The sequence below is a fragment of the Hyaena hyaena genome, unplaced genomic scaffold, assembly GCF_003009895.1.
Source record: "Hyaena hyaena isolate Hyena2069 unplaced genomic scaffold, ASM300989v1 scaffold_722, whole genome shotgun sequence".
Taxonomy (NCBI): Eukaryota; Metazoa; Chordata; class Mammalia; order Carnivora; family Hyaenidae; genus Hyaena; species Hyaena hyaena.
This window is the reverse complement of record NW_024081357.1, coordinates 666,786-694,267: the sequence shown is the minus strand read 5'-3', so window position 1 is coordinate 694,267 and position 27,482 is coordinate 666,786. Positions and strand designations below refer to the sequence as shown.

Genomic DNA, 27,482 nt, shown 5'->3' with positions numbered 1-27,482 from the left:
CTAAAATAATGCATGTTTGAGTAGTAAATGCTTATCGCCCTTTCCCCCTGTGAGTAAAGGGTGGATAGAAACAGAAAAGATTCTTTCCAGACTTTGCTTCCTTTAAAATGGAAGTTCTTTTTGAAAACCTGAATAAGAGTCCTCCCTAATATTACATCCATAGAGGACTTTGTTGTGGTTGGTTGTTTTTACAAATCTTGGGTCTCACTCTGAAACTCTGCTTTCCGCATTTATCAATGAAATCACAAATACCTCTAGAAATCAAGACAGTGCTGTAACTCATTAAAAAAAAACAGTTGTATAATATATTATGGTAGAGGTGGACCATAATTTATTCAAGCATTCTCCTGCTGATAGACATTCAGGTTGTTTTCAAATAAGGTGACCAATCAGAAAGAGCTACCACTGACAGAGTAAATTATGTCATAACAAGCAAAAGAACTATAATCCAACTATCCAAAACTTTACTATTAACCCAAAAGATTCCTGATTGTTCCTAGCATATTTTCCATCAACATCACTAGTCTGAATAATTTTTCTGTAAGAAGTAATTATATGTCCTAATATGTCAAAATACATGTTAAATTTTCAGTCATTAATTTGAATTTACACATTCCCTTTCCTTCAAGGATGCTTTACCATATGTCCTATCAGTAACCACAATCTTTATCAAGAATATTCAGACAGGGCCATCAGGCCAAATTACATTGCTACATTCATGAAGATTTTCCTAATTTTGAATCAAATGTTTAACTTAGTACCTTAAGTAAATGATGTCATCATTACTGGAGCTATAACTTTAACTACCTTAGAAGAGCTATACCCTTAGAGAAAATTAATTTTCACATAACTCATAGTAAATAAAATAGCGTTCAATACAACTTACGCTGGTACTATAAAATCTCTCATTTAGTAGTACCTCTACAATACTTTACTTTGATAGCCTAATTCAACTAATTATGTCTATCTTCATTTTAAAAACCTACTTACTTTATATATAACCTACAAATCAGACATTTTAATATTTCAATCAAAAGTACCTCTATGTATATCCAAACTGGTAATTTATAATGTTATGAATGAAATAGCTACAAAGATCTTCAGAGAACCAATGTCAAATTGCCATCTAGGGTATAAGATGCCTCCTGTAATTGAAATAGCACTTAACTAAGACATTGCCACTGGATCTCCTACTTATGCATCCTTTCTTCAGCTTTATATAAAATAGAGAATATCTGTACTCATTTCTTTAAAAAAAATTAAAACATGTTCTAGAAAAAAGTGAGACTTACAGTAAAGGTAGTAAGTCTTAACATTTTTTTCTACCTTCATGAAAAATCATCAGAGGATCATAATACTATAAGTAGTGTGGGGGAGAACGCAAATAAATCTCTACATAGCCTAACTGGAGGTGAGACTCTCTAGCTTCATAAAATATAATATTTATAACTAACATTAAAATACCTGAAGGAAATCCACCACCAAAGAATATATTAAACAAGTCTTCTGGAGTTATATCAGCTTCACAACCTCTATGGAAATTAAATCTACCATTGTTTTGGTGATTACATGCTTGTTCTTCATTGCCTGTGAGGTCATACTGTTTTCGTTTTTCTGGATTGCTTAAAACAGCATAAGCATTTCCAATCTCTGAAAAGGTAATGAGTAAAAGTTGGTAAGGCAAAGTTTTTATATTATAAAAGACTTCCCCATATAAAAGCTATTGTCATGTTAACCAAAACCAAAAACAAAAAACAAAATAAAACAAATCCTACTTGAGGCTAATCAAGAAAATAGTAAAACAGTTAATAATTTACTTTCTTACAAATTTTTTAAAAAGACTTATTATACATTGCCTGCCATTACACATATTATTACCTTCCAATCAAATTTTTATATGAGATGGGTAAGTCTCCTTACTATGTTGAATACAAAGGAATGTACATCTTGCTTTCTTACTACTGTGCTCCATCCCCTAATATCTTACTTCATCCTTTTGAATATCCTAAACTAGTCATTCATTAGAGCTATTCAAACCAATAATAACAGCAGTAGCTACCAAATGCCAGGCTCTGAAACCAGTATCTTATTACATTATTCATTACTATCCCTAAATTACAGATGAGCCTCCTGAGGCTCAAAAAGGTTAGGAAACTTGTTCAAGGTCAAAAATTTTTTTAGCACAGTAAGTATACTCTATGCAACCTACACTGTTGCACATACTAGCCCACAATGAACTATTTTTCATTCTATTCATGAACAATTTATTCCTCTTAAAACTGTAAACTCCATGAGGGTATGGACAATGTCTATGTTTTCACTGCAATATTCCCATGGTCCACTTGTAAAATCTGAATTTGCTTCTGAATGGATCCAGAAATAGATTTTTAGTGTTCCTATCTCACTTTGCTACTTTTGTGATATTTATTTATAAAGAAATCTATTTCCCTTCTCATACGCCCATTTCAAAAGAAGCAGTGGTATGTTGGTTAAAAAAATGGCTTTTGGAGGTAATTTACAAAAGCTGTAATGCTTTGATCTAAAAGCAGGAATTACCCTATTCTCATTCGAACACTTCTCAGTCATTTCATAAATACAGCTTGCTTCTTAAAGTAGACTGTAAGCCTTTCACGATATGGGATATTTTAAAAATACTTTTTGGATCCCATGTGGTAGCTGCCATAGGTACTGAGCAAGCAAATAAATGCTCATTAGATAGTTATTTTTGGATGATTACATATCACACTGAAATTAATTATATACATATACTCTGGAACTTTTGTTCTTATAGAGATCCTAAAACCTGGGATTCAGTGATAGCTCGCTGGTAGTCTGTGAATCCCAGTAAATGAAAAATTAGTTGGATGGTCCATGTACCTAAGGAGATAGTCCAAAACTTTCTTTAAATTCTCAAGTAGATCTATGACTCAGAAATACAGCCATTATTTATAATGTTGCTCTAACAGGAAAGCCTGATCAGGGGTCCAAACAATGTACTTACAAACACCACCAAGGTATTAACCCATACCTAAAAGAGAAGCAGATCTATCATTATCTGCCAATGTTGTACTTCCAATAATATCAGTCTATATACAAAGAGACTTTTCCAAGTAATTTCATAATGCTGTTACTTTTTAAACCATTGATACATTGGCATCTCCATCCTATTTTAAAATAGGTTTTGCTTTTTAAAAAAGTAATTTCCAAACATCAAGATGCTTTAGAAGATCTGTGTGAAATACTATTATACCCATAATTGTCTATGTAAAACAATTTTATCTACTTCTAATCTTCTATTCATTTACTTTGTTCTACACCCATAATCAAACATTTTTTCAGTTCCTTATTATCTAAAATATTAAGTCCAAAATTTATTTTGGTATTCAAAAGCTTTACAAAATACATTTCTACCCCAGTCTCACTTATTTCACCAAAGGTACATTTCCAAAATATTCTCTTCTCTTTAATTAAACTTTTACTCTTTTTCTTCTTTCTTGAAGAGACTGAGAGAGAGAGAGAGAGAGTACTCAAGTAAGTGAGGGGCAGAAAGAGAGGGAGACAGAGAAAGAGAACCCAATGCAGGGTAGAGAGAGAGAATCCCATGAGGAGCGGACAGAGAGAAATGGGTGTGGGGGGGGAACAAAGAGAAAGAGAGTGAGAGAGAGAATCCCATGAGAGGCAGAGAGAGAGGGAGGGAGAGAGAAGCATGTTCACCAGAAGCAGGGCTCATGTTTACCCAAAGTGGGGCTCCTGCTCACCAAAAGTGGGACAAGAGCTCACCCAAAGCTGGGCTCGAACTCATGAACCGTGAGATCGTGACCTGAGCCAAAGTCAGATGCTTAACTGATTGAGCCACCCTGGCGCCCCTAATTAAAATTTTAATTCTGAGGTAACTTTACATTTACATGCAGTTGTAAGAAGTAAGACAGAGAGAGCCTCTGTACCTGCTACCTAATTTCTCCAATAGCAATATCTTGCAAACTTACAGTACTATCAGAACTAGGATATTGATAGTGATGTCATCAGGATAGAGGACATTTCCACCACCACCCTCTTGTTGCCCTTGTGTCAACACACCTATTTCCTTCCCCTCCATCTCCTCTTTAATCCCTAATAACCACGAATCTAGTCTCTAGTTCTGTATTTTTGGCATTTCAGGAATATTATATAAATAAAAGAATACAGCATATAAATGGAATGAAACAACTTGGGATTGGCTTTTTTCAATCAGCATATTCTTCGGTGATCAATCCAGGTTGTTAGGTATGCCAAAACCATAGTCTCCTCTTTACCTCCAATCCTTGGTTTCAGTTACCCTTTATCAACCATGGTTTGGAAGCAGATGATCCTCCTTCTGAGTTATCATCAGAAGGTCAATAGTAGCCTAATGCTGCATCACTACGCCTACATCACTCGTCTCACTTCATCTTACCACGTAGGCATTTTATCATCTCACATGATCACAACAAGCATGAATGGAGTACAATAAGATACTCTGAGAGAGAGAGACCCCACATTTAGGTAACTTTTATTATAGTATATTGTTTATAAATTACACTTTATCATAGGTATGTATGTATATGTACAGAAAAAACCCACAGTATATTTAGGGTTCAGTACTATCTGTGGTTTCAAAACTCCACTGGGGGTCTTGGAACATAACCCCTGCAGGTAAGAAGGACGACTGTAGTTCATTCCTTCTTATTGAGGAGTAGTATTCCATAGTACCGTCGTACCACCGTTTGTTTCACCATTCACCCACTGAGTGACATCTGGGTCGTTTCTAGTTTTACATTCATGGATAGGTTTATGTGTGTTTACATAAACTTTCATTTCTCTACGGCAAATGTCCAGGAATGCAACTGCTGGGTTGTATGGTAGCTGAATATTTAGTTTTTTGAGAAACTGCCAAACTGTTTTACAGAATGACTGTGTCATTTTATATCCCATCAACAATGGATGAGTGATCCAGTTTCTCCACATCCACATCTAACACCAAAGACGCTGTCACTATTTTTAAAAATTTTTAACGTTTTATTTATTTTTGAGAGAGAGACAGAGTGAACTGGGGAAGGGCAGAGACACAGAATCTAACCTGAGGTAGGCTGTCAGCACAGAGCCTGATGCAGGGCTTGAACTCACAAACTGTGAGATCGTGACCTGAGCCAAAGTCAGCTGCTTAACCAACTGAGCCACTGAGGCACCCCGTCACTACTTTTTATTTTACCTATCAGTGATATCTCATTTGGTTTTACTTTACGTTATCTCTAAAGGCTAATGAATGATGTTAAAAAATCTTTTCATTGCTTATTTTCCATTTGTATCTCATCTTCAGTGAAATGTCTTTTATTCATTTTCTAACTGAATGGTCTGTTTTTAAAAATTTTGAGTTTGAGGAGTTCTTTATATATTCTAGATAGTAGTCCTTTTCAGATAGGTGTTTGGCAGGTATTCTCTCGCACCCTGTTATTTGTCTTTTCATCCTGCATGAGAGCTCTACAGAGCAAATTAAAAAAAANCAAGGACCCTTACTCTGGGCTCTTGTCTCCTCCCAGACATTACCCTCTCTTGCATTTTTAATCCTGCATCCCACTTTTTTGCTGGACAAGAGAGAACTCCAGACCCAGAGTCTATGACAATCAGGAAATTCTAATTCTGAAATCTCAAAAGAATCCAATGCTACACAAGATATTTTAAACATTAAAAATGCATTGGGGTGCCTGGGTGGCTTAGTCGGTTAAGCGTCCGACTTTCGCTTAGGTCATGATCTTGTGGTTCGTGGGTTCGAGCCCAGTGTCGGGCTCTGTGCTGACTGCCAGCTCAGAGCCTGGAGCCTATTTCAGAGTCTGTATCTCCCTCTCTCTCTGACCCTCCCCTGCTCACGCTCTCTCTCTCTCTCCTAGAAATAAAAAAAATATTAAAAAAAAAATTTTGTTGAAATACAACTTTTCAACTTTTCCTTTATAAACTGTACTTTTGGTGCTATGTACAAGAAATTATTGTTGGGGTGCCTGGATGGCTCCGTCAGTTAAGCGTCTGACTTCAGCTCAGGTCATGATCTCAGTTTGTGGGTTCAACCCCCACATCGGGCTCTATGCTGACTGCTCAGAGCCTGGAGTCTGTTTCAGATTCTGTGTCTGCCTCTCCCCTGCTCACACTCTGTCTCTCTCTGTCACTCTCAAAAATAAATAAAGATTTTTAAAAATTAAAAAAAAAAAAGAAATTATTGTCGGGTGAAGATCTTAAAGATTTGCTCCCGTGATTTTTGCCAAGAGTTAAAAAGTGTTTTACAGTTTATGATTCATTTCAAGTTCATTCTTTTTTCTTTAAAATTTTTTAAAAGTTTGTTATATTTGAGAGAGAGATTGAGAGAGACAGTGCATGAGCGGGGGAGGGGCAGAGAGAGAGAGAGACAGAATCTGAAGCAGACTCCAGGATCTGAGCTGTCAGCACAGAGCCCGACGTGGGGCTTGAACTCACAGCTATGAGATCATGATCTGAGCAGCAGAGTCAGACACTTAACTGACTGAGCCACCCAGGCGCCCCTCAAGTTCATTCTTGTAAAAAGCATAAGACTTTGGTCAAGGTTAACTCTTTTCACTTATGAATATCTAATTGCTCCAAGACCATTTCCTGAAAAGTCTATGTTTCTTCTGTTAAATTGCTTTTGCATATTGTCCAAAGCCAATTAGGTATATTTGTATGGGTCAATATTGGGGCTTCCTATCCTGTTCCATTGATCTATTTGTCTATCCCTCTGCCAATACCACACTCTTTTGATCACTATAGCTATAAACTTAGTCCTGAAATCAGTTAAACCGATGACTCCTACTCCATTCTTTAATAAATTGTTCTTATTTATTCAGGTTCCATCTTTCCATAAAGGAAACAAATTTACTTTATTCTACAAAATATGTCTTTCTAGGATTTTGACAGGAATTGTGTTAAATATGCATATCAATTTGATGACACTTGACATCTTTACTATGCTGAGTCTTCCAATCCATGAACATGATATACTGTTCTATTTATTCAGATCTTCTCTGATTTCTTTCACAGGTATTATATACCATTCAGCATAAAAACTCTGTAAAACTTTTGTTAAATTTATGGCTAAGTATTTCTTGGGAAATACTTTCTTGATTACATTGGTAATGTATTTTTCATTTGTGTCTATATACTCACTGCTAGTATACTGAAATGTACTAAATATTTCTAAATACAAAAGTTGTGTTTTGTATCCTAAAATCTTGCAGAATAGATTTACTGATTCTAAAAGTTTGGGGGTGGAGGTGCATTCACTGAGATTTTATATACAATTATATCATTTGTAAGTGACGACACTTTTTATCTCTTCCTTTCCAATCTTTTATCTCTTTTATTTTCTCACCTTAATGCAATGACTAGAATTTCCAACCCTATGCTGAGTAAGTGTGGTAAAGGGAAACATTCTTGCTTTGTTCTCAATCTTCAGGAGAAGCATTCAGTCTTTTACCATTAAGTTTAGTGTTTTCTGTAGCTGCTCTTTTATCAATTTGAGGCAATGCCTTTCTATTCCTATTTATTCTGTCAGGTTTTTTGTTGTTGTTGTTGTTAATTTTTATCACAAATGGAGTGGTGAAATTTTTCAAATGCTTTTACTACATTAATTGATACAATCATGAGATTTTTCTTCTTTAGCCTATATTAATAGATCACACTGACTGAATTTCTTTTTTTTTTTTTTTTAATGTTTTATTTATTTCTGAGAGAGAGAGAGAGAAAGCACGAGCAGGGGAGGGTCAGAGACAGAGGGAGACACAGAATCTGAAGCAGGCTCCAGGCTCTGAGCTAGCTGTCAGCACAGAGCCCAACACGGGGCTTGGACCCATGAACCGTGAGATCATGACCTGAGCCGAAGTCAGATGATTAACTGAGTGAGCCCTCCAGGCACCCCACACTAACTGATTTTCAAATACCAGCCTTGCATTCTTGAAATAAACTCTACTTGGTCAGGGTGTACAACTTTATATACATATAAATTATATATATATATATATATATATATATATATATACACACACACACACACATATATATATATACACACATATATATATATTGCTTAATTCTAATTATCTTGCTAAGGATATCTGGGTTTATTTCATGAAGGAACTGGTCAATAAAATGGATTGGGGAATGACTCCTATTTTCAGGAAAAAACTGTAGAATTAGTTCAAATTTTTCTTTAAAAGTTCAGTAGGATTCTCCAGTAAAGGCATCTGAGCCTGGAGACTTCTTTTTGGGAGTTTCTGATTACTAATTTAATTTACTTAACAGTTATAGGACTGAAAACTTGAAGCAAACAAAAACAGTTATAGGGCTATTCACATTATTTACTTCAGACTGAGTGAATTTTGATCACTTCTGTGTTTTAAAGAATTGGTCCATTTCATCTAAGCGGTAAATTTATATGAATGACATGTATCTCTTTATACAGCTTTTTTGGTTGCCCTAGGTATAATATTATACATACACAACTTATCATAACCTACTCATATCATTTTACTAGTTCAAGTGTACTGTGAAACCCTTACTTATTTTTTACTTTCTTTTATCCTACCTCATTTAGAACATAATTGTCTTATATATTTTCTTGGCATGCATTTAGAACCATATCTGACAATGTTAAAATTTCTGCCTCAAATGTCAAACAATTTAGAAATTCAAGAGGAGAAGCAAAGTATATTGCATTTACCCATATTCTTGCTTACGATGTTCTTTCTTCCTTACTTCTTCATATTTCAAGATCTCTTCTTTCACTGTTTTATTTTGGTTAGAGAACTTCCTTTTGTTATTCTTCTAGGGTATGTGTGGTAATGACAAATTATCTTATTTTTCCTTCATCTGAAGATGTCTTGATTTTCCCTTCATTCCTGAGGCTATTTTGCTGGGTATACAATTCTAGGTGAAAGTTCTTTTCTTTCAGTACTTGAAAAAGGTGCCATTTCCTCCTGGCCTGGATGGTCTCTGATGTGAAATTGCTTTTCCCCAACAGGTAAGATGTCATTTCTCTTTGGCTGCTTTAAAATTTTTCTTCTTTATCTTTATCTTTAAGAAGTGTGACTATGACGTGTCTCGGTATGGGTTTCTTTGGGTTTATCTACATGGGGTTCATTCAACTTCTTGAATTATATAAGCTTATATCTTTTGCCAAGTATAAGAAGTATTCAACATTTTTATTTTTAGTAACTTTTTCAGCTACACTCTCTTCCTTCACTCCTTCCAGGACCTCAATGATATAAATGTGTTCTTCTTTAATGTTTATTTGTTTTGAGAGAGAGATCATGAGGGGTAAGAGAGAGGGAGAGAAACAATCCCAAGCAGGCTCTGCAATGTAAGCATGGAGCCTGACATGGGGCTCGATCTCACAAACCATGGGCTCATGACCTGAGCCAAAATCAAGTTGGAGGCTTAACCAGCTGAGCCACCCAGGCGCCCCAGTGACATAAATGTTAAACGCTGTTATAGTCCCACTTGTCCCTGGAGCTGTTCAGATTAGGTAATGTCTATTTTTCTATTTCCAGTTCACTGATTCCTTCCTCTGTCATTTTACTGTTTATTCTACTCACTGTTAGATTTTATTTTGTTTCCTGTATTTTTAAGTTGTAAAATTTCCACTTGATTCTTTATACCTTTTGTTTATTTGCTCAATTTTCTATTTCTTTGCCGAGACTCTTATTTTTTGAAATTTATTTAAAGCATATTTGTAGTAGTTCATTGAAGCATTTTTATGATGGATGCTTTAAAATCTTTGTGAGGCACTTCTAACGTCTCTGTCACCTCCATGTGGGCATCTGTGATTTTTTAAATATAGTTTGAAGTCTTCCTGGTTCTTAGTATGACAAGTGATTGTGTACTGAAATGTGGTCATCTGAGGTATTATCTTATGAGACTCTGGATCTATCTAAATCTTCTGTTTTTAACTGTCTTACCCTGACGTTATTCTGGTACAGGAAGGGGGAATACCACCTGGTTACTTCCATATGGGAATAAAAGTTGAGGTTTTCCCCTTGGCCTCTGACGACATCTTAAAGAAGGAGCTCCTTATAACTTCTGCACAGGGATGAGACTCCTAGTCCTCCATTACACCTTCAATGATATCTCTGGTTGGAAAGAGTCAGGGTGTCGCATTACTGTTTCCCAGACAGCTTCACTGACACCATAAGGATATGGCTTTGCTTACCTCTAAATGGTAGTAAAAGTCCTGATTCTCCACTAGGTCACTTATGACACTACCCCAGTGGGGAGGGAAAGGGACACCTTGTTACTGTTAAGCAGAAGTACCAGCTTCCCTACTTGATGATCTCTGTTACTGCAGTAAAGGAGGTAGGGATGTCAAGGCATCTTCTTACAGCATGGAGAAGGTGACACGCTAGTTTCTTTACTCCGTCTTTGCTGATGTGGGTGTGACCACAGTTTATTCTTTGGTATTTGGCTGTAAAAGAATGGTTATTGCTTAACGATGGTTCTGCCTTAGCAGGTGACCCTCTTCCTGGTTGTTTGGCTAGAGAAAGTAGGATTTTCTTGGGGACTGTTTATCTGTGCTCACTGGTATTTCTGAGTTGTCTGCTTCTCCAACACCTCATCTGAGATATAAAAGGCAAAATGAAAACCCAAGCAATTCAGGGGTACCTGGGCGGCTCAGTCAGTTAAGTGTCCAAATTCAGTTCAGGTCAGGATTTCACGGTTTGTGGGTTGAAGCCTCGCATCGGGCTCTGTGCTGACAGCTCCGAGCCTAGACCCTGCTTCGGATTCTGTGCCTCCCTCTCTCTGCCTCTCCCCAACTTGCTCTCCCTCTCAAAAGAAATACAGATGAAAAAAAAAAAAACTAAAAAAAAAAAAAGAAAATCCAAGCAATTTACTGCCATGTAGCAGGACTGCCATTGAGTCCCAAATTCACTAGCTCATGTATCTTCTTCTTTCCATCTTTCAAAGTTTTTTAATGATTGTTTCATAAATAATATTCCATTGTACTATGTGTAAGAAATAGGGAAAAGTACGTCTATTCCATCTTACTCAAAGTGGAAGTTCTTACTGATTTTTAAATCATTTGCCTCATTATCATACCCAAATTTCTGCCATTTTCTCCCTCCTCTAAGCATAACAATCACACTCATGTCCAGAAAACTCTTAATTCTCACCTATCATATGAAGGCTTCTTCAATTAACTCTGATTACAAAGCTACTTTATCCTTCTATCTCTTCTTCAAACATCTTTATTCAATGTTTTGATATTTAATTATATTTAGTCTTCTGGAAGATCCTGGGTAAATCAGTTAATCTCTTTGAGCCTCAATTTTCTTATTTGTGAAAGAAGGATGACACTGGTCCCTTGACTATTTCTTAAGATTTTTAATAAGCATTAAATGAAAAAAAATAGGAATGAAAAACTATCAAATGCTTCTCAAATGTTTGGTATTACTATTCCTCCAAATGTTCTGTGTGAATGTGTTTTCTCTGTGTGTTCTCTGTTTTATGAATTACAAATTCTTTGAGTAAGAAGATATCCCATATTCTCCTCCTGTATTTCTCTGCAAACACTAGTCCAAATGTTAAGGATACTGAACTACCAGGTATAACATGGGTAATAGCACCTAATCCATTACTGTTTATAAAGTAAACCCAAGAACAGCTAATTCATGCTCATTATTACCTTCATGTGTAGGTCAACAAGCATAAGGACTGTTCAAATGAAATATTTGGGTTTCTCTGAAAATAAAGTAGACTGGGTGTATTTTGAAGACATCCACATCAGACAGAAGGGACGGATCCATTTCATTCAAATATTTTTTAAAAGTATGTTCATATATACTGTGCAATTTATTCTCTAGATATAAACAAAATATTCCCTGCTTTGAGAAACTTGATTTACAATCCTAACTGTAAAGAACTTAAGAGTTCCTTTAGTCTATCCTCCCTGAAGGAAACCTCTTACTTTTAAAGCTTTACAGAACACACAAATGAAGGGGTGCCTGGCTGGCTTGTTCAGTTGAGTGTATGACTGTTGACCGTGAGTTCAAGCCCCATACTGGGCATTGAGCTTATTAAAAAACAAAACAAACGACCCACACAAATGAAAATATCTCTTATATCTAATTTAATTCCCTAAACCAATTACCTTTTTTTTTAATTCTTGAAGGAAATAAAAAGTAAACAGTTTCCATATTCTGTAAAAAGTATTTTGGTGATTAGAGCAATCAATCTATCCTTACCTTTCATGCAAAAGAAAAAACTACAGTATTTGCTTAAAATAAACAGCTTGGTATCTCAAAAACAGAAGTTAGGAGCAATTAGTTAAAAATTCAATAAGATGAGGGGTGCCTATGTGGTTCAGTCTGTTAACTGAACAACTCTTGATTTTGGCTCAGGTCATGACCTCACAGTTCATGAGATTGAGCCCTAACTGACAGTGAAGAGACAGCTTGGGGTTCTCTCTCTACCCCACCCCTGCTCAAACTCTTTCTCTCTCTCCCTCAAAATAAACTTAAAATAAAATAAAGTAAGATGATTCAGAAGATAATGAAAAGATCCTGGGTACTGAATACATGATTTCTGTATGATGACACTAGCCGTAATATCTTCTAATTAACCACCGCCGCACACCAAGCATCTGTGGATTACAACTTAGTTTTCTATCCACTCATGAAAAATGGGTTCATCAACCAATTCCCTATTCTGATCCTCTTTGGGATTAATAAATTGGCATTCTGATTTACAGATAACCCCCTGGGTTTTGAATACTGTGAGCCTCTTCTCTAGAGATGAACTACCTCCCAGCATGTTGATAAATATTAAGTCTCTAGTTTGCAAAGTAGAGCATTAGACTCTGAAATGTACCACATCAAGGTACAATCACCTTTGTCAAGCTCCTTCTGAATGTCTAGCTGGAGTGACATTTATGCTGCTCACCTCTTCAAAATATAACATAAGATGTAAAAATACTGGTAGAACCACTCACCATTATTCCAAGACCAATAATGCTAACATGACTTCAATACAAAGTGAGAGGAACGAGCAGTTTAATGTTTTTAATATTAATGGAGAATTAATACTGAAATCACTCAGCAGACACAAACATGCAAGTAAGTCACTGCCAAGATGTTTTTCAACTATTTAAAAGCACCAATAATTTGGGGCGCCTGGCTGGCTCAGTTGGAAGAGTATGTGAGTTTTGATCTCAGGGTCATGAGTTTGAGCCCCATGTTGGGTGCAGAGATTACTTAAATAAAACTTAAAACAACAACAGTTTTAAACTAAATGCTTTTTAAAAAATTATTGTTTTCACATTATATGCTGAAGTTAGTGCTTTTGAGTAAAGAAACATTTTCTGTATTTGCAAGATGCCACTTTTAACTGAAGAAAACAGAGAAGGTGCTCACTGTCACAGGGATATTTTACTTCTACCAGCACCACTTTGGCGGCTGCTTTTATTGGAATATATTTGTAATTGCCAAAATAAATTATACTTGGCAACTTCCTTCAAAAAATAAAACTGTTTTGGAAATAATTTTAACAGCATTTTGTGAAAGACCAATGGGATCATCTATCTTTTTGGAGCATTTTAAAAATTAGTATCTCCATCCTGTTAATCCAGGACCCCAGCATTTCACTGCAAACATTATATGTTGGCTCTAAAAATGCTTTATTCACAAGAGGAAAAATCACAAGTTTTTAAAAACTTTATGTTTATTTTCGAGAGAGAGAGAAAGAGAGAGAGGCAGAGCACAAGCAGGGGAGGGGCAGAGAGAGAGAGGGAGATACAGAATCTGAAGCTAGCTCCAGGCTCTGAGCTGTCAGCACAGAGCCCGACGTGGGGCTCAAATCCACAAACCATGAGATCATGAACTCAGCTGAGGAAGGACGCTTAACCAACTGAGCCACCCAGGCGCCCAGGAACAATCACAGATTTAAGCATTTTCCTATGAATTAGAAGTTAACTATTATGAATAAATTGTATGTAACAAAGTATGAAATTATAAAATTAGCTGACATTCATTTATGAAACTGGCAACAACAAAAAGCTCTGAAATAATATTAAGAAAATGAAGAAGAATGAGTAGTAAGCAAAAGGAAAAAGACATTTTTTTTAAAAAAAAAAGCTCTATGCCCAATGCGGGGCTCAACTCATGATCCCAAGATCAAGAGTTGCAGGCTCCACCACCTAAGCCAGCCAGGTGCCCAAGAAACTAATTCTTAGAAAGAAAAAAAAAATCACATTAGTCAGAACCACATATTAAAAAATGCAAAAATTGGCCAGTTAACAGAAATATAACACTGGGCAGACAAAAATTCCAAGCAGTTCCTCAATTCTAGACAGTCTCTCTTATCCTAAAAACTTGCAAAAGCTATATTTTGTTTTAGTTCCCTTGGAAGCAGATGGGAATACACTAGAAGCTTATGTAAAACACACACAAGTATAGTAAACTAGAAAGCATGCATGATTATCTAGAAAAGTTACTTAGGACTTTGCCAAAACTGGCATTTGCTTCTAGGAAGCCACACTACATTTGTTTGGCTCTTGGTATAACAAATTAATAGTAAAGTTTTAAAGGATTTTGAGGACACTTGCTTAAGCTGGCTTCTAAATGAACCAGTCTAAAGGCAGAATCTAATACTCTAAAACATTGTAAGTGGATTCTAAGAAAAGCTTAGTAAAATTGCTTTAAAGGGTTTACTTTACTTTTAAAAGCATCTGTTGCTCCAGGTGCATGGTTTTTGTCTGGATGAAACTTCAAAGCAAGCTTTCTATAAGCTTTTTTCAAATCTTCATCACCAGCATCTTTGGTAACTCCAAGTACTTCATAGTAATTTTTACATTTGTTTATGCTGTGAACAAGAGAGTGTGTTATAATGTAAATTTCCAGGAAGAACTTCATGAAATGGCTCTAATTTTTAATTTATTAGAATACTAGGAAGAACTATCTGTGGATTATTTTCTCAGTATCAAATGACAGTTTATCCCATTAAAAATTATTGCTGCATTCTCTTTTTTGACCACAGACCATTCCTTTAACCCCTTTCCAGTCTACGGAGAGTTGGCCATGATATTATCCTTGGTGCATTGTATCACAACTACAGCAAAGCAGAGTAAAGCCCGTAATAATCATGGATGAAGGACAAAGCACACGCTGAAGCTAAAATGAGAGAGCGAGAATAATTTTATAGTACTCTTAAGTGCACCAAGAAATTCCAAAACTCTTCTTCACAAGTATGTTGTAGCTAAGGGTTAATTTAATATGCACTGCATTCCAAGAGTTCTGTTGTCACATAATGTAGACCTAGCCAAATAACACAGCAACAATTTAGTGCATGTAAAACAATTAATTACAAGTACTCTGGTGTAAATGTCAATGTAAATTAACTCAGTTCGGCTATTCTAAAAGAACTCATTTGTGTCACTCTAAGAAAGGTAAAATCTCATAATAATATACATCATAGGACTCAAAAATGTTTGTTACATCCAGTTTTCACTCTGATGAGCATATACTTTTAAAGATTACTTACATAGCTAACTAAAGGTGTTAACAGATTTTAAGCCTGGATTCTTAAAGAATATAAAGGAAAAAAATACTCTGAATGGAATAGAGAACATTAAGACTTTTAAATGCTAGTATTCTCCCCAAAATCTAGTAATTTTCCTTCACTAGAACATAGTAACATTTTAAACATTTTCCATGGAGTACTTTATGACTTTAGATGTGTTCCATGTGTATCCTCTTGAAGTAGTAACAAGTAAAAAGACTTAAAGCATAACTGTTCACTGGCAGCTAAAGAATTGCAGACTGACTCCAAGTTCTCAGAGACAAGACTGATCTTATTTACTACTGAGACTATAAGCCATCATAGTGTTTGATACAGGGTAGGTTCTCAGTAAATATTTCTGGAGTAAATGAGCCTTAGCTCTCCTTTTAAAATGAGCATTAAGGGGCACCCGGGTGACTCAGTCAGTTAAGTAGCTGACTCTTGATAGGTCATGATCTCATGGGTCATGAGATCAAGCCCCACTTCAGGCTCTGTGCTGTCAGCACAGAGCCCGCCTAGGATTCTCTCTCTCCCTCTCTCTCTGCCCCTCCCCCCCACATGCTCCTTCTGTCTCTCTGTCTCAAAATAAATAAACTTAAAAAAAATAATGACAGCATTCAACATTTGTTAAATAAACAAAGTAAAAAAAGAGAGAAGACACTGTAAGATTATAGAAATCTATTTATAATCATACATCAACAAAAATCTGTTCTGCAGTCTTCTTTACAGTAATAGTAATTAAAACTGGATGTTTCTACTTTGATACTTAGTAAATATTAACACTTCATTCCATAAACATGAGATTTCCTTTGTTTAACCAACAATATTTATTGAGCACTGATTATGTCACAGATAGTGTTCTGGGCACTTGAGATCTATTAGTGGACATAACAGAGAACGGTTCCTGCCTTTGTAGAGACCCCTTCTCCCAGATACGTTTAGAAAACTATGTGACAGAAGAAAAGTGAAAGGGGACATTTATAGAACACCTACTGTGTGTCAGACACAGGTCCACAATCACATATCCGTGTTCCAATATCCATAAAGCTCTGAAAAATGAAAGTTATTCTATAACTACTTTGACGCAGAAACCTGACTTGAACTCTTTTAGAGGCAAAAATGTGATCTGATTGGAGGTGAGGCTGCTATAGGGTTTTCATTTATACCATTTAAGTGTGATTATTTGTACCTATTGTTGCAGAAGTGTTAGTAGTAGGTTCTGGGCTGCTCACTAGATGTTAAGTGTTGTTGTGTAATATATAATATATGCTCCTTATTACCTTTCTTTTTATTTATTTATTTATTTATTTATTTATTTATTTATTTATTTCTAGGAGACAGAGAGACAGTGTGAGCAGGGGAGTGTCAGAGAGAGAGGGAGTCACAGACTCTGAAACAGGCTCCAGGCTCTGAGCTGGCAGTCAGCACAGAGCCCGACGCGGGGCTCAAACCCACGAACCGCGAGATCATGACCTAAGCAAAAGTTGGACACTCAACCGACTAAGCCACCCAGGCGCCTCTCCTTATTACCTTTCTAAAATATGAACAATTCTGAATTCCAAACTACATTTGGTCCACGGAGATTTCACACAATCATATAATCTTATAATGTTAGCTATTTTACACAAATTGTTTTATTTCCTCCTCATTAGTAGGAGGAAATGCTATTCCTATTTAACCAATGAGAAAATCAAGGCTCTGAATGGTTAAGTAAGTTGCCGAAAGTCATGTAACAAAGTAATAAAGGGAAACTAAAGTTTATTTTTTCAGCAAAAATGTACTGATCACCTACTTTCTGCTAGACATTGTTTCAGATACTATAGTGGTAAATAAAACAGTCAAAAAAAATCCCCACTCACATTAAATTTACAATTGGGAGAGAGATGAACAACGAACAAATATACAAGTAAAATATACAGTACATCATATGGTGATAAATAGAGAAAAATAAAGTGACAAAGGGGACCAAAGAATGGGTGGGAAGGCCAGCTATTTTAAACAGGATAATGAGGAAAGGCCTCACAAGTAAGGATTCAAATCTGTCTGACTAGGAAATTCTGTTCTCTCAGAACCAGGGTAAGGAAAAGGAGCCCTTCCTTCAGACACCAGAGTAAGCTACCTCTTCATTTCTATCTGCTTTTCCAATCACTGTTTAAGCAGACTTTTCTCTCCTAGATATTTTCAAATGTTGGTATTGGAGCCCAGAACATGCCTTCTCTGCTTCTTGCTTAGTTAGTTTCCACAACTTCTTCAGACCTCAGCTTAGCTTTTCATTTTCTCAAGAACTCAAATTCCTCAAGACTAGGTTTGGTGCTCCTGCTCTATCTTCCCCCAAACCCTCTGGACTTGAGCCCTCTCCTGGCAATTACCACAGGGTACTGCAACTACCTTGTCTGACCACTCTTCTAGCCTACAGGCCTCCTGAAGGCAAAGATTATGTCTTGTTCACCATATGTGTTAAATGGATGGATAATAGATGGATGGATGGATGAATGGCCCAATTTGAAGGGAGAAATGGTTAGGATCTAATAGTGAAAAGTGGTACGGGCTGTAATGTAGTTGGCACCAAAAGTTAATTTGGAATAGAGGAGAACACACTGTGGGACAAGGAATAGAGCTATGAATACGAGAGACACTATGTGAATGCAGAAAACAAAAGGAAGTGCTAAAACACTAAACCATCCTAAAGTCATTATAACTTGGTTTGCATGCACAAGATGATTAATTATATACCAGATTAACTCTCCAAAATTGTTTTGTTGAGATTTCCTGAGCATAAAAGGAGCCCAAGAGAGGGCTGCTGGATAGGGTAGGGAAATTAGGTTGGAATTCACAGTCCTCTAGAGATGGGTCAGAAAGCTAAGAATTGTCACAAAGAGAAAAAGAGGTAGAAAAACAATTATTTCACTAATTCTTTTTTTAATGGTTGTTTATTTTTGAAACAGAGAGCGTGAGCAGGGAAAGGGCTGAGAGAGAAAGAGGGGGATAGAGGATCTGAAGTGGGCTCTGCACTTACAGCATTGAGAGCGATGTGGGGCTTAAACTCACAAACCGTGAGATCATGACCTGAGCCGAAGTCGAACGCTTAACCGACTGAGCGCCCCTTACTTCACTAATGTTTAAGTGTAGCTAGTTCTACTATATTCCCCCTTCACTGAGTTTTTCATCACATGTTAACAGGAGAAATTTTCTGAGAAGCCAGCAGAGAGGTATAAAGTTGACATCACCAATGGGCAGGCTGCAGACTATTACATATTTCAAGTAAGGCTCCAAATATACTCATTACTTAATATTTCACATAGGAATGAAAAATTACCAATCATATATTTATTTTAATTCATATTTTTGTTCATTGTGTTTTCACCAATTAAATGCATTTGTCATACTTTATATAGTTCACTCCTTTCTAAAGGATTCAAACCTTCTTTATCTTCACCAAAGAATTCTTTAAAAAGAAAGAAATAAAAAATAAATTAAGAAGAGGTAACCTATTACTTCTTCTAGAAGGAGATATTGAACAACCAGTCCAGAAAGATCTGACTGCAAGCTCAACAACTGAGAAGTCAGTCATTCAGCCTTTACATCATCCTTTTCGTGCAGGAAACCATAGTGGGTAGGGCAGGAGGGTCCTCTTTCAATTATTTTTTTCATCTTATAGCTGATGATTTAAATAGACTCCAAATTTAATTGGTACTTAGGGAAATACCTGTTTGTTCCTGAGACAAAGGACTATTTATTTTATAAGGTTAGCAAAATGATTTCTTTTCATCTACAGAACTAGAGCCTAAATCAAATCCTAATCAAATCCCCGTAATTCAAATGACTTAACAATTGTACACAAGTGTTCCTGATTGATAAATAGAAAGATGACCCAGTTCATGCTTTCACACTGATCTGGTAAATATTTAAAATACAAAATGGGCGTGCTCGCTTCGGCAGCACATATACTAAAATACAAGATGGGCATTTCTTCAGTGAGAAAGTCAAAATCTCTTCAAATTCGATCCATGATACTTCTTCTCAATAATTTTTCAATATATTTCAACTCAAAGACAACAGTGTTTAGTTACACAGAATATTAGCTTTACAAAGTGATACACTTTTTCTTCAGTCTTACTGTAAGCTAGCTCTTACTTATGCAATGGCTGCAGTATTATTGCATGGCTTCTCCCATTGAGCCAAATTGTCACTGAGCAACTTGTTTGCATAATCATACTAACACAAGATAACATGGCTTTCTTCAGAAAAAAATCCCCTGTGTATAGGTAAAACAAAAAACAAAAACATACAGCATGTAAGTGTTTGCTGGTGATCTGTTACCTCACTAACACAACATTTACAAGAGCTAATATAATGATTAAGTGTTACATAATTCAGCCAAGCAACTCATATAAGGTACCAACTGAAGTATTCTGAATAACTTAGGGATTTTATTAAAGAGTGTTCCAATCATATTTAGTCCTCAAAGGGAAAAAAAACCCTGCATTTAATTAAAAAAAAAAGGGGGGGGGTGGATAATAAAATTATTGACCAGAGAAACAATCCCTGATTCACAGTCTCAAACTTAGCTGGGCCTTAATGCTAACCAGCAACCCTTCTTCTATTCCCTTTGCCTTCCTCCTCTGTAAATTTTGCATCCACTCTCCTCAAGCTTTTAATCTCATCTCCTTTCTTCTAACTACCAGAGGATAACCTCATCTCCAGTTTCACAAAGAATACAGAAGCCGACAGAAACTTCCTCTACATTGTGTTTCCATCTTTCCAATGTTGGGCCTATACAATGTGTGTCTGTATCCACCATCATCTTTCATTCCTCCATTTTCAAAATGTTCCCATGCCTAAATACTCAAACAAAGAGACAGTAAAACAAAGCACTGTTCTTTCTTCCTTATTTCTACCATGCCCTGAACTATTCCTCTTTTCCTTTCCAACTGAGAGTAGAGGAAATGAAGAAAAAATATTCTTAAAAAATAGTGCTAAAAAAAATAGTGCTAGATTTAGGGGATTCCTATGCTCCCAAACTTTCAACTCTATTTTAGTGATATTTCAAAATATGTAAGTGGTTCTACAGTCTTTTAAAAAGAAACCACAAAATGATTCTACATAGAAATCACATATAATACAATTAACTTTATTTAGGTCTTTCATTAAGAACATACCCTCTCAATAAAAAGTAAATTCTACAAGAAAATACAATTTGTTTTCAAACAGATGTGGTTTCCCAGAATGCATTTCAGCACACTCTTTAAAAGTTCTTCTTGAAGAAATTCAAAAGGAAATCTCTCATTTATTCATCCACTTATATCACTTATTTAGCCACCTCTGACACAACACTAGTTATAAAAGTAGTTAGCAACATTACTTATACCCCAAAAGGGCTTCACTACCATTCATGCTCATGAATGGCTTTACTATGATTAGGGAGTCTTTTTTCTTTTCTTGTTTTTCCACCAAACAACAACATCTGTGGTCATACTCAGATAAAATGTTACAATCAAGCTTTAGCATCTAAATATACAGGGGAAAAAAGAAAACTATAAATACACTGATATTTTAAAGGACTTCAGTTCTAAATTATGGTAAGAAAAAAGAAGAATGAACTGAAAAAGTAATGGAGAAAAGAAGGGTGAGAAAAATGGGAAATAAGATTAGAAGGAAAATGGATTAAAAAAAGGTAAAGAGAAAGACAACCTAACTCGTTTTACCTACTCTTCACTTGAGTTAGTTCATGGTACTATAATTCGCTCTCCATGTGAATTATCTGATTAATCATGATTTAGAGTCCTTCATTCTTACACTTTACTTTCCCTAGAGAGTGACATCAGTACAATATTAAACAGCATCCCTAAGCTGTAGCAGAAAACAAAACAGTATCTTCTCTAGTGTTTCATACTCAAAGGTTCATTTTATTCCCAGAAAATCTTTTCCCTAATTATAAAATCATTTAAGGCATGGGGCACCTGGGTAGCTCAGTTGGTTAAACCATCCAACTTCAGCTCAAGTCATGATCTCACCATTTGTGAGTTTGAGCCCCACATCCAGCTCTCTGCTGTTAGTGCAGAGCCCACTTTGGATCCTCTGTCTCTCTGTCTGCCCCTCTCCTGCTCTCACACTCAATCTCTCAAAACTAAAATAAACATTAAAAAGAAAATCAGTGAAGTGAGAGCCCCAAAACCCAGTTCACAATTTCCCAACTCTAATACTTCCATTGTAAGTAGAAGTGTATCAGAAGGTAAAACTAAAAACATTGAGGCAGAATTATTAGAGTAAGAAAAACATTAAAAGGAGAGGACATTATGATGTTTGCCTGTATATAAAGATGCCTTTAAAAAAAGAATATAAATAGAAAAAAAATTCTACATTATTATAAGTAGGAAATTGAAAATGCTGTTGCTATTGCCCTCAATTTTCCTCTCCTGTGAGATTCTCCCGCTTTCATGTATACGTAAGACAAAACAATCCATCCTCTTTCAATACAGTTATCTAAATACTACGCTGTGTCAAAAAATGAAAATAATATTCCTCAAGAAAAAATACCTGGATGCAACTTTGTTCCTTGTAGTTACTTTAAAAGATGGAAACTTCCATAGAGTCGGTACTTTACAGACTGATGTGAAAAATAACAAAGTTTAAGACACCCAGAGTTCAATTCCTCCGTATTTGTTCCTCCACCAAATAGTAGTTCACACACGTTTTTAGGTGTTGTAACATTAAAAAGTTACACTAGTGTCAATTACAGTTGAGATACAAGTCATATTTATCCCTACCTGAGAACTCCATCCACTTGGTCTTTGGTGTAGCCTTTTCCACTTTCCCCACTACCAGACGTGCTGTCTTTTGTGCAGTTAGGCTTGTTCTGATCACCACAACCTGATGGCTTTCGGCAGTGAGGGCTATTTCCAGCTGTGCTCCCATTTTTCATAATTATTTCCAATAGTGCTGTAGAAAGATAGAGAAAGCATACTATGCCATGTTACATCATGTACATACATATGATCTTGAGAAGAAAGTTATAAAGCTGACAAATCAAGAATCTTGTACTCCAGAAGAATTTACCATAAGACTTTTTTTAATTCCCTTATGTATCTGTTTACAGACCACTAACCATCACTTAGAAGTAGAATATTATGAAATTAAGCCTAAAAACTCAAAATTACTATCACTAAATTCCTTATGGTATACTTTGATTTGTCGTATCATGGTGAAACTACAGAGCACCAAAGAAAAAGAGACAATCTTTAAAGAAGCCAATGAGATTATCTACAAAGAGACAGAAAGTAGACTCTCTTTCTCAACAACAATTATGGCACCTAAAAGACATGGGAATAGTATCTTCAAAATCCTCAGGGTGAATAACTCAAACTTGAATTCTGCACTTACTTTCTAGAAAATGTGCAAGATTACAACCACTTTCAAAGAAGCAAAAACTAATAAAACTTACAACAAAGATTTCACTAGAGGATACTGTAATATATATGTTTTGGACAGAAGGAAAATGCTTCGAGATAGGTGGAAATGTGAAAGGAAATGGTATGCAAATACTGTGATAAATGTATGAAAAATTCTAAGCATTGAGTCTATAAAACAATAATATAGTTATATCTAGGATTTGCTTTAAAATACTGGAGGAACATAAAGGGCAGGAAAAATACATTTGCCATATATATTCATAAAGGTTAAAGACAAGAGGGCAATAGGGGTTGACGATACTATTCTCTTTTCCTCTTGTGTATACTTGAAACTTTCCATAAATTAAAACATGAAAATAAAACCTAAAAGGGAGAAACAGAGAAACTCACCATGATGGTAGAAACTTTTAGCCTATTTCTGTTTAACACAATTTAACACAATTCAATGTCAGTTATTAACTGACATAAGGTAGAGAAAATAATCACCAAGGATACAAATGATATAAACATCTAATTTATCAAGCTTGATCTAGGAGACATAACATTATCTCCAACAATTGGTGAATATTCATTTTATACAGGCACACAAGGAATAAAAATTGACTACATTATAACCAGACCATGTTATTCTCTTTGAATTTTTAAGAATTAGTCCTATGTACCACAATCAAATGCGCACAATGCATTTAAGTAAGAAATCAATTTAAAAATGTAAGTAGAAAAATCACAAATGAGTTAGAAAAAAAATTGAGACAACTCATGTATCAGAGAAATAATCAAAATAGAAATGATAAAATAGAATTTAACAAAAATGAATATACTACGTATCAGAACATGTGGTTAACAAATAGAGCTGGGACAACTGAATATCCACATTAAAAAAATGAATTTGGATCCCTTTATCACACCATACACAAAAAGTAGCTTAAAATAGATCACACATCTAATGTAAGAGCCAAAACTATAGAACACTCAGAAGAAAATATAGGAGTATGTCTTTAAGACCTTGATTCAGGCAAAACATTTTCAGATAAAAGTACATGTGAAAAAAGGAAAAATAGAGCACATAGACTTCATCAAAATTAAAAACTCTGTCCCTTCAAAGAATATTATCAATAAAGTAAAAAGACAATCCACAGAAAGGGAGAACCTATTTATGAAATCATACGTCTACCCAAGAGAAATAAAAACACACATCTACACAAAAACTGGCTCACAAACGTTCATAACAGTACTGTTCATAACTGAAAAATATTGGAAACAATCCAAACGTTCATTAATTGATGAATGAATACAATGTGATATGTCCATACAATGGAATATTATTCAGCAATAAAAAGAAATGAAGTACTAATGCATGCTACGACACACATGAACTAGAAAACATGGTCAGTGAAAGAAGCCAGTCACAAATATCATATGATTTTATTTATATGAAATGTATAGAACAGGCAAATGTATGGAGATAGAAAAGTAGATTAGTCATTGCCAAGGGCTAGTGGGGAGGAATGGGTGGAATCAGGGAGAAATGAGCACTGACTACTAATGAGTACAGGGTTTCTTTTTGTGGTGAAGAAAATGTTCTAAAGTTGTCTGCTGTAATGGTTGCACAATTATGAATGTACTAAAACCAACTGAAAATTGATGAATAACGTTTTTTAAATTTATTTATTTTGAGAGAGAGAGCATGGGAGGTACGGGGTGGAGAGAGAGGGGGGCAAAGGGGGGAAAGGGGGGAGGGGGAGAGAGAGAGAGAGAGGGAGAGAGAGAGAGAATCCCAAGTGGCTCTGTACTGTCAGAGCAGAACCTGACACAAGCCTTAAACTCAAGAATTGTGAGATCGTGGCCTGAGCTGAAACCAAGAGTCAGACACTTAACCGAGTCACCCAGGAGCCCCTGAATAGTATATTTTAAGTGAATGAATTGTATGATATGTGAATTATATCTCAATAAAACTGTTATATATACATATTTTTAAAGATTCCATCAGTGTTGGCAAAGTGGCAAACATATAGTTTTTATTTATATATATATATATATTTTTTTTTTTGGAAGGAAAGATAGAGTGAATGGGGGGAGGGGCAGAGAGAGAGAGAGATAACAGAATCTGAAATGGGCTCCAGGTTCTGAGCTGTCAGCACAGCTCGAACTCATGAACATGCGGCTCGAACTCATGAACTGCGATATCATGACCTGAGCTGAAGTCAGACACTTAACCCACTGAGCCACCCAGGTGCCCCTATTTATATGTTTTATATATGAATACTTCTTTCTACCTTATCTTTTCCCTAATTAATGCATTCAAGAGGTCACCAAAGACGTAAGAAATTTTTTTATAATATCTAGTTCTAGATGATACAGAAAGGCTCTTAGACACCAACCTATTAGTTGTTAACAAGACAAGTATAACACATGTTAAATAGCTAATTTTCAACTATAGTTTAGTTTGTATTTAATGCATCATAATGTTAACCTTAAGTGTAGAGGCCAACACGGTCTAGAGGTTAGTGGTTCACAACTTTTAAATGTGAAAAATTTTGTGAGAATTCTGGAAAAAAGGATGTGACAGCAGCTAAAATTCTTAAATCTCTGCCAATTCTCTCATAAAATCTGAGTGATTAGATAGCAAAATCAAAATCTCATACACAAAATCCGAAAATACCAGAAGGTAGGGAAGAACCACCAATAGCTATGAGATCTATGTGGGTTTTGCCATCTGTGTAGGAAGAAGCAGAGCACGGTAACAGGGCATTTGCCAGTCCACAGAACAAAAGAACTCCAAAATAACGTGCAGAGACTTTCTATATTACAACATGGCAGACAAAACTGAGGAAGTGTATAAAAAAGAATGAGTTTTGCTCCCTACAGTAGCATGAGTGACAGGATCCACACTAAACTCCTACAGGCATATGAAGCACCTGGATAATTCAGTCAGTTAAGCATCTGCAACTCCGGATTTTGGATCAGGTCATTACATCAGTTTGTGGGATACAGCAGTTTGTCTGCTGCTGACAGCACAGAGCCTGCTTAGGATTTTCTCTTCCCCACTCACGCTTGCTCTCTTTCTCTCTCTCTCTCTGTCTCTCAAAATAAATAAACATTGAAAAAGAAAATAAAATACTCTTACAGGCATAGAAACTCTAGTCACTACAAACTCTCAAAACTAATCAGTGAAAAATCCAGAACAAAGTCACACTGAGAACCTGATGAGAACAAGGCCCAACTGAAGGGATGGGCGGGGGGGGAGCAAGAGAAGAAATGGGTGATTCCAGGTAGGGCAGAGAAGGAGAAAGGAGTGAAGAGATCTTATATACCATGAGACATGTTTTCAAACATTACCCAAAAACTGGAGAAGAATGAATTTAGAAAGGCTAGCTCAGTTCACATAAAAATGAGTTTAAAAAGTGAGTAAAAAAAATGAGAGAACTGAAATCTGATATAAAGTTATTGTCAGAAAAAAAGCAAATAGGAACAAAATAAATCTCTGAAGACAAATACACCACAAAGACTTGCCAACAAAACAGGTAAACATTATAAACCACTACTTCAAAACAAGCTAAAAGACTAAAAAGTTACACACTTTTGTGTGAAAGTACACAATAAATTAGAATTAGAACCGCCAAAATTCTTCGTTCAGAGCTTAAATGATAAAACTCAGGAAAGAATAAGAAAAAAATCAATTCAAAAAAGAAAACTAAACTAGAATAAACAATTAACAAACTACAGTTAATGTTGTGTAAGCAAAAGAGTATTAAAAGGAGGAAAAATTTTAACTTAAAAAATTAGAAAAAAATGGCAAATACTGAAAACAGTTAAAGGACATCCAACAAACATATAATAGGAGTCCTGAAAAAAGAAAAATAAAGCAAGGGAATAAAACCAATAAAAACAATAATGAGAGAAAAGGTTTCTGATAAAAACATCTAAAACCATAAATGAAAGGGCAAATCTTATACTCAAGAATATTGACCCAAAATAACCAACACCAAAATATATTCTAGTAAAATCAATAGAACAGTTAGGCAAAAAGATGAAACAACTTACAAGAGGAAGAAACTCAGATTGTCATCAGACTCTGCTTATCAATAACATTTGCAAAAAATAAGATATAACCTATTTAGATGTCCAAAAAAATATAATTTCAGTCACTGATTTTATATGCACCAAACTAACTTCAAGCACTCAACACCATAAATGAACTATTTTCAACATTCTAGAATTTAGGGAGCATAGTTCCCACAAGCCATTCCTGGAAATCTACTAGAGAACAAGTTTCAGGAATCCAAAACAATTATAAATATATTGATATAAGGACTGATGGTGAGCATTAAATGTATGATGACCTACAGAAATATGGCTAAGTAACAATTAAAAGAGAAAGCATACAGTATATAATAATATGCTCAGACACTAAAGATGGACTCACATTTTTTTTAAGTTTATTTATTTATTTTGAGAAAGAATAAGCAGGGGAGGGGCAGAGAGACAGGAAGAGAGAAAGAGAGAGAG

General features: G+C 35.5%; 1 protein-coding gene across 3 annotated transcripts in view; it reads right to left on the bottom strand.

The window, feature by feature from the left end:
* The window catches only part of DNAJB14 (DnaJ heat shock protein family (Hsp40) member B14), a 50,416-nt gene that overhangs the window by 11,335 nt on the left and 11,599 nt on the right, over positions 1 to 27,482 (bottom strand). For 2 of the 3 annotated variants that reach the window (XM_039217946.1, XM_039217945.1), the window contains exons 2-4: positions 22,332 to 22,503; positions 14,723 to 14,868; positions 1,465 to 1,650 (exon numbers count right to left, since the gene is read on the bottom strand). In XM_039217946.1, coding sequence (XP_039073877.1) covers positions 1,465 to 1,650; positions 14,723 to 14,868; positions 22,332 to 22,503 — 504 coding nt within the window. The remainder of the gene's footprint in view (positions 1 to 1,464; positions 1,651 to 14,722; positions 14,869 to 22,331; positions 22,504 to 27,482) is intronic. The other variant, XM_039217947.1, reaches the window with a different exon arrangement.